The 12679-nt window shown below is 41.6% G+C and overlaps 1 protein-coding gene across 1 annotated transcript; it reads left to right on the plus strand.

Annotated features, from left to right (window-relative positions):
- Positions 1-405: 405 nt before the first annotated feature.
- On the plus strand, positions 406-9650 carry MAL2 (mal, T cell differentiation protein 2). The gene is made up of 4 exons (XM_088533338.1): positions 406-581; positions 1824-1994; positions 6310-6468; positions 8768-9650. Exons 1-4 carry the CDS (start codon positions 447-449, stop codon positions 8837-8839), a joined length of 537 nt encoding a protein of 178 aa, XP_088389464.1. The 5' UTR covers positions 406-446; the 3' UTR covers positions 8840-9650.
- Positions 9651-12679: the final 3029 nt, after the last annotated feature.

The following is a 12679-nucleotide window of genomic DNA, read 5'->3' on the forward strand; positions in this document are numbered from 1 at the left end:
TACCCCTCGCCCCCGTCTGTCCGTCAGCCCCCGCTCCGTCAGTCAGCCAGTCCCCGTGTCCCTCAGCGAGGCTCCCGGTCAGTGACTCCATGAGCCCCGGCCCGCCCGCGCACGCGGCGCTGCCCGCCCCGTCGCGCAGCCCGCGCTGCCGCTGGAGCCGCCCGGTGCCGGGGCGGGCGCGGCGGCTCGGCACGGCACGGCACGGCACGGCACGGCACGGCACGGCACGGCACGGCACGGCTCGGCTCGGCACGGCTCGGCTCGGCACGGCTCGGCTCGGCTCGGCGGCCCTGCGGGAGCGGCGGGGCGGGAAGGAGCGGGGCGGCCACCCGGTTCGGGCCGGGCAGGGGCGGTGCGTTCGCTCGCTCCCCCGCACCTGCTCCCTCCTCCTCCGCCGCCTCCACCTGGCCGCGCTCGGCGGCAGCAGCATCGGCACTGGCAGCACCATGTTGCCCAGAGGGGGCTCGTCCATGCCGCCGCCCCCCAACCCCGTCGCCTACTTCCCGCCGCCGCGGGTCACGCTGCCCTCCGGCCTGGACATCCTGCGCACCTACTCGGGGGCCTTCATCTCCCTGGAGATCGTGAGTGAGCGGCGGCCGCCGGGGGGCGCCGTCCCGCGGGGCAGCGCCGAGCTGCCATCTTGGGAGCGGGGGCCCTTGCCGGGGGGATAGCGGCGGGTGGCAGCTAAGAAGGGACCCCCGGGGATCAGGTTGGAGGTTCGTCCACGGCCTCATGGGGGTCGCGAGCCGGGGCTGCAGCGCATGGGCTGCTGCGACGTGACGAGAGCGGGTCCGGCCGTCCACAGCCGGCACCTTGTGCGGGACGCGGCTCTCACGGCCTGGGCGAGGTTCTGCGGTGTGGAAATGTAGCACCGCGCTCGGTACCCGCAGCTCCGGAGATCCGGAGGAGAGTAACGTGCTTGGGAATTAACCGTAGCTGTTGTATCGTGGTGGCTTGGATTATGGCAGCAACTTTCTGTAATAAATGAACATGTTGCGAGTAGAAATTACTTTCTTTTTTTGCCAAACACCATTTCTTTTTTTAAAAAAAAGGACAGGATCTGCAGGTAGATAATATCCTTTATTAGCCCACAACAAATTGATTTAAATAAGCTATAGGGTATGTAAATGATCCCTCAGCCCACATGAGATCTGTGTGCTACAAACGAAAGTTGTGGGACTTAATTTTTCTCCGAGTTGCAAAAACTCTGAAAAGCTGTGTGCTTTTCTAGTCATTGCCACATAACTTACAGCTCAACTGATTTCTAGGCTTCTGTTTCACTTAATGTGTTTTCTTCCAGCAGTTTATTACAAATGCATTGAAAAATACAATGCAGTTTAATTTCTTTTCTGTATCTTGTTTGATTAGGACTGAACAGCGTAAGATTGAAACCAAATCTCATGTGCATCATTGTCATGCTAGTTTTAGTATATATGTTGACGTTATACATGGATATTATATATGTTGCACAATGTGTGTGTGTCAGCAATGTTTTCCCATTTCCTGTATTCCCTTCAAATTGAGCCTAAGGTGTAAAATTTTCAGGAGCAGCACATGAGCAGCATGGGTTTGTAAATCCCATTTTCAGGGTTCATTTAAATGCTTTTAAGAATTTGATGGGGCTTCCTTGTAACTTCTACTTAGTGCCTCTCACTTCTGAGACTGGTACTTAGGCTCCTCAAGTGCTTTGGAAGTGTTCCCTCTTTGCTCCTAAAAGTAACCCGAGGACTTGTTGATGTGTGGTATTAAGGGCTAGTTCTCAGGTGGAGAGGAGTGAGTCAAGGTTCCCTGCGAGCCCCTCACCTGTGTTGCTGTCCTTGCAGCTGTTCGGGACAGTGGTCTGGATTTTGGTGTCTGCCACCCGGGTGCCGCTGCCGCTGCTGCAGGGATGGGTGATGTTCGTGGCGGTGACCGCGTGGTTCCTGTCCGTCGTCTTCCTCTGCGTGTTCCTCTTCAGCTACGCAAACAGGATTGCCATCAACTGGAACCAGGCGGTAAGATTCTGTTTTAAGGATTTTATTTCCTTTATAACTAGGAAATCACTTACTGAGAAATACTTATAGTCATAATGCTTGGTCCACGATTTTAACAGCAAAAAAATGCTCGAAACAGAAATTCAGGGTGGAAGAAGACAGCGCAGAGCAACAAGGACTTTTGAATTTGAATGAAGGTGCAAACTTGTCTTCTACAAACATATAGAAGGCATGAGCAGCAGGAAGAGGACTAGTTTAATAAGGCATGACAACAAATCGGTTTAAATTGGCCAGAAATAATTGCAGACTTGAAGCTAAGAAATATTTTTTAACTGTTAGAGTAGTGGTGGCAACACCCTGTGAATAATGAGAAGTAGAAAGATCCTTCTGATATTGTAAACAAAGTGATACATTTTTGAATACACTGTACTATGTGGTTGTCTGAGATTAGCACTAGACTCAAGGACTGAGGAAGTCTCTTTGAGTGCTGTGCTCCTGTGAAAGCCTTTGGCTGCCTTTTGGGTTAATAGCTTTGGTAGCACAGTGTTGGTGTGTGACTCCCGATAGTCAGTGTGACCTGCAGTGCAGTGTAGCTTAATATCTTTTTAGAAGATTTAAGTTCCTCTCCTTAGAGGAAGTCTAAGGAGACTACAGATTTCACTAAGTTGTGAACAGCTTTTCTTCAGTAAGAAGAAAAGATTTCATGCATTATGGCTTGTGCCAGTGGTTCTCATAGACTGTACCTTCTTATTACCAAAAAGAAAGAAAGTGGAGGATGAGGAGCAAGCATTGGCTCTGTCCTCATGGACATCTCAAGTTATTGCCTGGTAGTCTGTGTTCTCCTTCGGCATCATTAACTACTTCCTTTGAATTTTTAGCTGTAAGTAGCTGGGAACAGTATGGTATTATTCTGTTTTATAATACTGTGAATGAATAATAAGGATGGCAAAAATGTCAGAAGAAATGGAGCTTCCAAAAATACTCCAAAAAGATCAGAACTTCTAAAACATTAAACTGGGTTGGTGTGTAGCTGCTGATCACCTTCACCTTCCTCTTTCATGGGTCATTTTGTTTCTGTTTACAGTTTTCTTAAACATAACTAGGTTTGTACGCTTCAGCATCCACATCTGTGGTTATTTCTCCGTTCATGTTCAAATTATTTAGAGACTGTCCCTTGAAATGAAATCTCTGTGAAGCCAAGTAGAGCTTCCTCCATTTGGGTCTCTGACGGATACCTTGAAGCCCATTGGTCCTAGCAGACTAGATTCTATTCAAAACAAACTGCAGCACTTTGATAGCAAATGCATGCATTCAACATCAGCTTTCCAGCACGATACAAGCAGTAATTAAGCTAATAATGAGTTAGGATAATTGCAAAGAGCATTACAGGGATCTATGCTATGACATCCTCACAAATTATGATGCAGCAGAGCCCTTGAGCATGTGTCTAACTAAAGTAAATTAATAGTGTCCTGGGTTTCATTGAAACTGTTTGCCAGTTTACAATCATACATCTATTTAGAAGAGTTCCTGGATGAGGGCATAGCCTTTTGTGTGTTGAAAATGCTATACAAATATTCATCTTAACACTCCTGTGTCTCCAACATTGGCTGCTGGGTGGTAGCAGCGATTGGTCGTAGCATTAATTTTAGTCCATTTCATGTGATTTTAAATTATGGAGAAACTTTCCATGTCAGCTAACTGCTACCCAGCTTGTGCAAAAGCTCTGTGTAAGAAACTCTTCTGTAATTTAACTTAGTTATGGCAGCTTTTCAGATTAACATCCCAAATTAAGTTTATAATTGAATTCACAAGTTAGGTGTTGTTTTATTAGGTCAAAAATGGCAATAGTCGTGGCTTGGTTATGTCAGAGTCCTAACTCTAAGAATTCCTGAGCAAATGTTGTTTAAGATTTGAGCACCTTAAATGTAAATGTGAAAAACAGCATGGGATTCTGATAGGCCTGTTTTTAGTAATAGCTTATGTCATGGATAATGCCATTGATACAGATACTTAAGTAATAAGATGCTACACAGTAGAGAAGTCAAGAAAAAATACAGACCTTATGCAGATACATTCCTCTGTATTCAACCAGATGGTGTGGCAAATACTGTTCTTTGCAGCCTGACTCACAACACACTCATTTACAAAATTAGATGTGAACTAATGTATTATACTGATTTGGCAGTGTTTTGTGAACACTTTGTATGAGGTTTCAAAGATTATTTAAGTTCTAAGGCAAGGGGGAATTAGGCACTATGCTAACAAGTTATTAAAAAAACAAAAAACCCTCCATAGTAACATCTTGGGTTTTTTGGTCACAGAAGGTGACCAACCTTTACATAGATGTACAAATGTGAAACCTTACTAGTGCTACATAGCTTTACTGTAACTGCTGCCAGGAGAAGAAAATCAGAGGGTTTGGGTGGTGAGTGGAGGAAATGAAAGAGTCTGTCTTCTGAAAATACCTCTTCTGCATGCAGCCAGCACTACTTTCCTCCTGGAGCTATTTATGCTCCTTTGCAAGCCATGGTGCCAAAAAAGTAGGGTCAATAACTCTGAATAACACTAGCTTTACCTAGACCTTTCAAGTTGCTGCTGTCCTGTCCTTTAAAGCTGATAATGTCAGGGCTCAGGATGGACAGTGTCTGTCCTGCCAGCAAATACTTAAAGGCCTTGAAACCAGATGATAAAGCCACCTGCTCTCAGTTCTGTTTGTATCACTGGGGCTTCCTATTGATACTTCAAGAGGAAGTAATTGCAAATAGCTAGGACACAAAGCTAGAAACCAGGGATATTGCAGGTGTTGTTCTAAAACTTGGGTTCTCAATAATTTTCAGTCAGGAAGAAAAACAGTGCCCTCTACGACCTGCCCTCAAATGATCCTTAGTTAAGAGACAGTCATTCTTGGTTTAAGGGGAATGGAAAGCTGTAGCAATAGCTTATATGAAAACTTGTCAAAGCTGACTCTGCTGTGACTTAAGTAGTTTCAGTTCATGTCAAATACAGAACAATTGATGAGTTTGCAAAGCAGATACTTTTAAACTAAAAGAAAACTTGACATCTGCGAAGAAGCAATTCTCTAAATTGGGAAATGCAGCACATCTTTACCTTGATATCAGACAGTAAGTACTTAAGGGCATCGCCCAGTTATTTCTAGTGCACTGAAATGCTGTGGAGGTCAAATCGCATATGCATATCCTGTGCTTTCACTGTTGGTTTACTGGTAGCCCCATGTACTTAAGTGAATTACAAGTGCAGAATGAGTTCATTAATGTTGTAGATTGACTATTTAATGTAGGTATCATCTAAAAGCATAATATACTCCCATACAGCATTGAAAATTGTGTCTGCATAACTTTGTGGACAAGGCATGTTGTGGGTGGATTTGGGAACTGCATGGACTGCAAATGAGTGCTTTGCAGACCCATCAGCAGAGGAGGATTGGGGAAGAGTATTTTAGACATTTTAAAAATGTGCTGAAGCAGGTCACGGATCTTCCTGCCTGAAATGCTGGGCTCAGGCTAATCCACAAAGTGATTTAAGCACTTTTTTTTTTTTTTTTTTAAGTGCCAGAAACGTGAGCTGGGGGCCTAAACATTGTGCTCACTTAATATTCACCAGAGAGCAGGGACTAGCCTAGAGAATGTCAGGAGAAAAGTATGGTTAAGGCATTTTATTCAACAATATCACAAAGAACCCACAAGTTACTGTGTTTTGTATAGAATCGAGTGTTAGAGTTGAGGAAATGCCCTAGTTCTTGGGTTCTGGTTGTACCTGGGGGTAAACTTCAGCTGTGTCAAGACTAAGATGTTTGTGGACATTTGCAGAAGCAAAATTTAAGCATGGGAGGAGGAACTTTGGGAGTTTCGGTCACAACTGAGATTGGATTTTGGGGACTGCAAGCTTGAATTGTTCTGGTTAAATTGAGGTGAAGTGAGTCCATATATATGTGTATATATATATATATTGAATTAATATTATGTAGGCCTTATAAAAGCAAAGAGTTCTTTAAGCTCTCAATAGTCCTAAATTGATCTTAAAGGTCAATGTTTATGCACATAGCTGGGCAGGTGCCTCTTAATTTGAAAGACTCTGGGTAGGAGGGTTGCCATTTATCACTAATTCCGTCACTGTGTTGCTATTACAGTTACAATTGCAAGCCGCTGAGAAAATGTCCTAGTTAAACTCTGAGATGGATTTTATGCTGTTTATCTAAAATTATTGTTATCAGTGCACATACATTTCGTGTTTCAGTGTTCGGTTTCATTTGTACTAAGGCTGGAAAATTAGATATCTCTTGCAGCACAGATTGATTCTGTTGTTTGCTTTTCAGGATTTTCTTTTCCATGGGGCTACTTTTGTCTTTTATTTTGGAGCCTTTCTGCTGCAAGCGGCAACTACGTCTCTGCATCATCTACCCCGTAACTTTAATTCCACTACACAAGAGACGCTTCTAGCTGAGCATGAATATAACATAAGCATAGCAGCCTCGGTATGTATTTCATAAATGTGTATTAAGGCATAGAAGTCAGTTCTAAACTCTAATCATCCAACTTAAGAACTTAACAGCAACGTGGAATGGAAAGAGAAGTTGATAGAGAAAGGATTCTCGGAGAGCAGTAAATATTTACATACATAAATATTGCAATAAGCTTTTACTCCATGCTAATGTGATACTTGGTTACTGTTTTTCACGGTAGTGTTTTAAATACATGAACACTGCATCTTACTATTTGACAGAGTCACCTCTATTGGAATAGAAGAAAAAGGTGATAGCTGTCCAGTTCTTTTTTTCTTTTCTTTTTTTTTTTTTTAAACAATGTTGAGGTACTCCTGAACATGCAGTGGGGAGAAATCTTGGACTAGCTCCTTGTGAAGCTCCATGTGTGCTGCAGGAGAGCCTGCTGTCCCTTATGGCAAGGCCTGGAGTGGGTATGAGCCTAAACTTGGTTGGGCTTTTTAATACTATGTCTGCATCATCACCACTGAACCACTGTGTCTGGTGAGGTGCATGTGCAGAGCTGAGTGAGAAAATATACCAGGCCTTGCCTTTATCCCTGTCTGGACTCCCTAAAGGCAGTTAGAGGTGTGCCAATAGGCTGAACTCAAAGCACTGGAACTACTACTCTTGTTTTTTCTTGATCTTCCAGAGGGTCTTTCATACCTTGGAACACTGGATATATTATTAAGTTTCTAAAATCCTTTCCGCTGTCCTCAAAAATAAACCATGCGTCTTTGCAAGGTAACAGCTTCCCCATATCTGGTCCCTCCCTTCAATTCTCCTTGACATAAAAGCAGATGAACTGAAGGTGCCAGGTTTACACTCTCTCTGCAAAAGTAGAATAGAAAGGTCATTTTGGTAGGCTGGGCTCCACAGGAGTGAGCTGGGCACATTGATCTCCAAACCCAGAATGCCTCACAGAGACCTTATTGCCAAGATCACTCTGTGTCACATCTGATCCCTCTCGGCAGGGTATGGCATAAGGACAGAAGTCATATTTCATATCCCTGCCTAAACCATTTGAGAACTTTATACTAAGCAAGCAAATTCTACTATAATTGTAGCTCTACAAGCCCTGTTTCAGGGTGTGCAGAACCCACTGCACATACAGTACAATCATTTTCTCCAGTCCTTTCAGTCCTTCTGTCTGATAACAGCACACCGGGGTCTCAAGAAGCCCTTTGCTCCTTCCTTGATATTTTCACTAGGGAAAATGCAAGTTTTTGAGCGCTTCAAATCCTCATCAAGATAGGGATGGGAGGCTTTCTTGTAACTAATCCCAGTTATTTGTAATTTAAAGGAGGCTGAGAAATGGCAAATCAGATACTGTAATCTTTAGTGTCTTCACATTTGTTTTTCCTAAAGTACCTGATTAAAATGCCAGAATCTACAAAAAAAAAAAAAATGTAATCACTTGAGGCAGTTATTTTAATGTCACTAACACAGTCCTCTACATGGAGAAAATACAAGGTAAAGCCCTGCTGAATTTTGTCTTATAAAATGCGTGTAATGAAACTTAAAGTGTTTGTATATATTCTTTTTATACGACTGATTGATCTGAGACATAACCTCTCCTCCGAGCTTGAATTGTCAAAATTGTATGCATAACCAGGGATGTTATCACCTGCTTGGATCCGTATGTTCTAAGGGAAAGTATTCGTCATTCCTGATGGGCCTCTTTTTCAACAGTTCAGTTTCTGAATTCTTCTTTCTGATTTACATTACGTATTCAAATTTGCTGTGGCACAACCTTCACTTCAAATCTACAAATTCTCCAGGCAGTAGAAACTTTCTGGCATTTGCCAGGAAACTGTTCTAATGGCTGATTGTCAAGCCAGGGAGGCCAGATTCAAATCTATTTCCCTGTTTCTGCAGGTGAATAGTTGTCTGTTTGCCATAGGTAAACATTCACTTAGAGACAAATCTGAGATTAGTATTTGATCAAAGCGAAAGTAGAATGAGTTTGCGCAGTCTGGGCAAAAGGAAGCTGAAATACAGATGTAAATACATACATGACTAATTTGTGCCATGACCTGTGCAGATGTTCTGGTTCATATTTTACTCCAAAATGTCATCTGAAGCTAGCAACTAACCTAAAAGTGGTAACATGGGATTACAACAGAGCTTCCTGAGAAGATTTTGGAGAATCCACACCTTTCCCTTTCCCTTAAGAGTATTTTGGCTGGGAGAAGTAGCTTTTGAATCTGTGTTACAGGGCTCATTTAGTATATAAGTGTGCAGCAATATAATGTATGATTCACACTATTTTTTTTTCCTGCTCCTCCTTTAGATTTTTGCCTTTGCAACAGCTATTTGTTATGGCTGCAGCACAGCACTGGCACTAAGAAGATGGAAGCTATAGCAGTTGAAGAGAGGTTAATGCTCGAGTGTTCCACTTCAGATCAAAGTAAATGCCACTTGTCTATTTTACTGTAATGTAATTCCAAAAAGACTTTTTTTTTTCCCCTCTTAAAATCTGTTTGGAAAAGTGTTGAAAATGCAAATAACCCCTTATTGGGATTTCCTTAGCTGAAAACAAGTTTCCATCTCTTCCTTTCCTAGTTTTACTATAAACTAATTAGAAGAATTATTCTCTTCATTGTATGGTATTACACAATTCAATGATAACCAGATATGTCAGTAGGAGATAACTGAATTTTGGTGCTAAAACAGAAGAGGAATAAAATGGAAATGAAATAGATATTACCTGTGTAGGCAGCTAAAATGCTCCCCCTTGTTAAATCCTGTGATTGGGCCTTAGGTGTTTAGCACCCTTATAATGATTTCTATAGAGCTATAGACTTGGGGCTCCCTATAGAGTATTTGGACTTCTGTATCTGCTCCTTGCATGATCAGAGCCCAAGCTGACTTTTACTATATCAGTCTAGTATATATTATTTTAATGATTGATGTAATGAGGAAAAAAAAATCCATCCAGTGCAATCTTTTGATGTTCTTTTACAACCATGGTCAGCTATGGTGATTTGATCCTTCAAGCTTACTGTATTTTTTAGTAGGTGGAAACTGTCTAGAACTGTCAGTCAGTAGTTCATTAGTTTCATGGATTTAACTTTATCAAATCTATTTATACTGCAGAACAAAAACAGTGCATTTGTGTTGTGTGTGTATATACGTGGTATATTTTTGTTTAACAGGAATATTTGCACTGTTTTCCTTTGGAGTATGGTTTTGTTTTTGCTACTTCAAGTGCTGCATTTGTTACGTATTATGTGAGTCAATATCATTTGAATGAAATATTACCAAATGGTGAATAATGTCTGACCTCAATTCTTGCGGTGTACGATTTGTTGCAATCCTAAATCTGCAGTGTTGTGAAGGTGTTTTTATTTGGGCTTCTCCTTATGTCTCCTCAACATCTTGCTGAAAGCAATGGAATACAAAGTGGTCCACCCTCTGTGGAGTTGCTTTTGGCAGCAATGAAGTTTAATTGAGCCTGCTTTGAATGTCCCAGATATAAAATGATTAGGAATATTAGAAATGCAAAGTTAAGGTAACAAAACTAAAACATAGTATTGCAGTCTGCTGTCCAACACGCAGCATGTTAAGCAGGCAGCAAAACTTTTTTTTTTTTTTTTTTAATTTAGCAGATAATTCTAGTTGTTGTGAAAAGTGCCAAATTACTAATTTTGAAGAGAAAAAAAAAAAAAAAGACTCCCTGTCATTTGTAGAACAACTTCCCTGACACATCCTGCCAGCGCACATGAAAATTCTTGACCCCAGTGATGTGGCTGGGTAAGGAAAGACAGGACTTTCCTCATTCCCTGGCCTACTCATTCACAGTGAGCAAATAAGGGTGTCTGCTGTGAAGGCTCCCTTGTCGGATCTGTCACGGATTTGTCATGTGGAAGGATCCTTGAGAGCCAACTGCCCTCAGTCGTGGTCGCCCTTCAGTCCGGCTGCCCCAGGTTCCCGTTGGGTTCGCAGCGGTGAGCGCCAGCCCGTCGGGCTGCAGGGACCACTCATCCTCCTGAATTATTGCAGCAAGATGTTTTTATACATCTTGTTTTTCTGCAATTTTTAACTTCCAAGGGTTTTGTACTCTGCCTGAATATTTTTCTAATTCCCCACTTGCATTGAAAGCTTGTGTTGTGAATGTTTTATCTAGAAACATGTACTTCAAAAATACTTTGTATTGTAAAAAATACTTCTACACTGTAGTATATGGATGAGTGTAAAATGAAGACCTATGCTGAACAGCATTAAAGTTCTATAATATTATGTGTATGTATGGCTGCTGTCTGGCTATTAATTCCTTGGTTGAAAAATAACATGAAGGGGAAAAAATAAACACCTTGCAGCTTTGACTGAACTGATACTGAATATAGTAAGGCTAAAATTTATTGAGAAGGCACAATTACGGTGATGTCAATCCTGAACAGTGGGTTTGCTGCGTGACATGGCATGGCATGAGCAGCAGTGAGGACGTGGAGACTGGGGCCAGCTACAGCTGCAAGGGAGGCTGCTCTTGGGTGCCCTCACTGTACTCTGCATGCTGCTGGGTGCTGTCCCAGGCTCCTGTGCCTGTAGCTACTTGTGCAGGAAACACAGTGCAATGAGGGTACCATGAAAACCTGATTTGCACAGCAAAGAGAAGCTAAACTTTCCCTCTTAATGTATCAAAGACAAACAAAAGCCAAAGAGAAAAAGGTAGAAACTGAAATCGTGAAAAAATGGTTTGCATAGCTAAAAAGGAGTGAAAGGAAGGAAGTTATTTCTGTTAGCTGACAAGGCATTTTGCTGGATTTTGAAGATCTGATGAAGGACGTAAAGCAAGGAAACTGCCACATTCTTAATGAAAATAGAAAAGCAAGTTATTTTTGTATTACATATACAGGAAGCTAAAAAAGTAGCTGTGACTCAAGAGGTATGGGCATTGTCCTAGGACGTCTGTATGCAAATATTGATGGGGGTTAACATTTAATCTTTGTGATGCTCCTTACGGGTGATAACACAAAAGCCAGTTTTAATAGATGTCACTCTTCCATCTCTTAAATAATACGTACAAAAATTCCCCAATATGTCTCTGATCATCTTTGGGAATACAAGCTTAGACCTCTCCAAAGAACAGAAGTAACAAAGGAGGAGAGGGGGAGGTAGTTGTGGCTGAATGAATTTAAGGTGCAAGGAATGAAACCATGGATGCCAAAAGAAAGTTCTCATCACACATGATGCAAAGGCACTATGATGCCATGCGATACCTGCTCTTTTAGAACCAGAAAATACTCTGTGTTGTTTTAGATGCCAATGATTAGTTACCTGCTGGAATGTATTCACCCCAGGGAGACTTTTTTTTAAGGGTACCAAAAGCATAAAAAAGTTGTTGGTTATTGCTAAAGAGAAATGAGAAGAAACATTTTAGAACACTAAAACTTTGTTAGTGTGTGCCCAGAAGAGGCACAGAAAGTGCTTCACAGAGGTCCTGACTCTACTTCTGTCTTGCTGAATGCCTAGAAATAGCCCAGGGGGACACAGCTACTTTCCTGACTCCTATGTTTGCTAGTTACAGCTTTCCTGAAGTCGATGTAGATATGCTGCTGTAAAACACTTTAAAATCCAGCTATAAAGTGCAACTGCAAAAGGTGATTGAAGAAGAACTGGTGATACAAAGCTGCCACCTTCACAGAAAGTTAAAGAAAAAACACTGGAAAAATCTCTGGACCAGTGTCTTACTTCCAAAAGCATATGACTCCCAATGTACTTCCCCTAATGGTTTTTTTTTTTTTTTTTCATTTGCTTTTTAAATTTTAAATGCTGAGGTTTATGATTTTTCTCTTTGATTTTCAAAAATTAGTATTTAGGTGAACTTAAAACTCAGTTATAATTCATTTGCTCCGTTTTTATCTGTGTGTTGTGAAATTGATCTCTGAACACAAGTGTGCTGATGCATTTCACAGTGCATTTCCAAGTGATTGGAGTTGTGTCTGAAGGCATCCTGGCCTAAAGTTAATGGTGAATCAAGAGTTCTGAATAAACTGAATTGCAAATAAGGCATTTCTCCCTTTTTTTTTTTTTTAATCTTACAAAAAAAAAAAAAAAAAAGGGAACTTCATAGTGAGTTTGTGGTGTTTGTTCCTGATCTGTATTTTGTGCAGCTGGGCATGACATTGGTGTTTGATGAAACACAGAAGAAGAAAACCAGCAGAAGAAAGAAATCTCAGGTATTAAAATCAGTAAATAGCAA

Source organism: Tinamus guttatus, unplaced genomic scaffold (assembly GCF_059628265.1).
Source record: "Tinamus guttatus ecotype Peru unplaced genomic scaffold, ASM5962826v1 Tinamus_guttatus_pri_ptg000492l, whole genome shotgun sequence".
NCBI classification, from domain to species: domain Eukaryota; kingdom Metazoa; phylum Chordata; class Aves; order Tinamiformes; family Tinamidae; genus Tinamus; species Tinamus guttatus.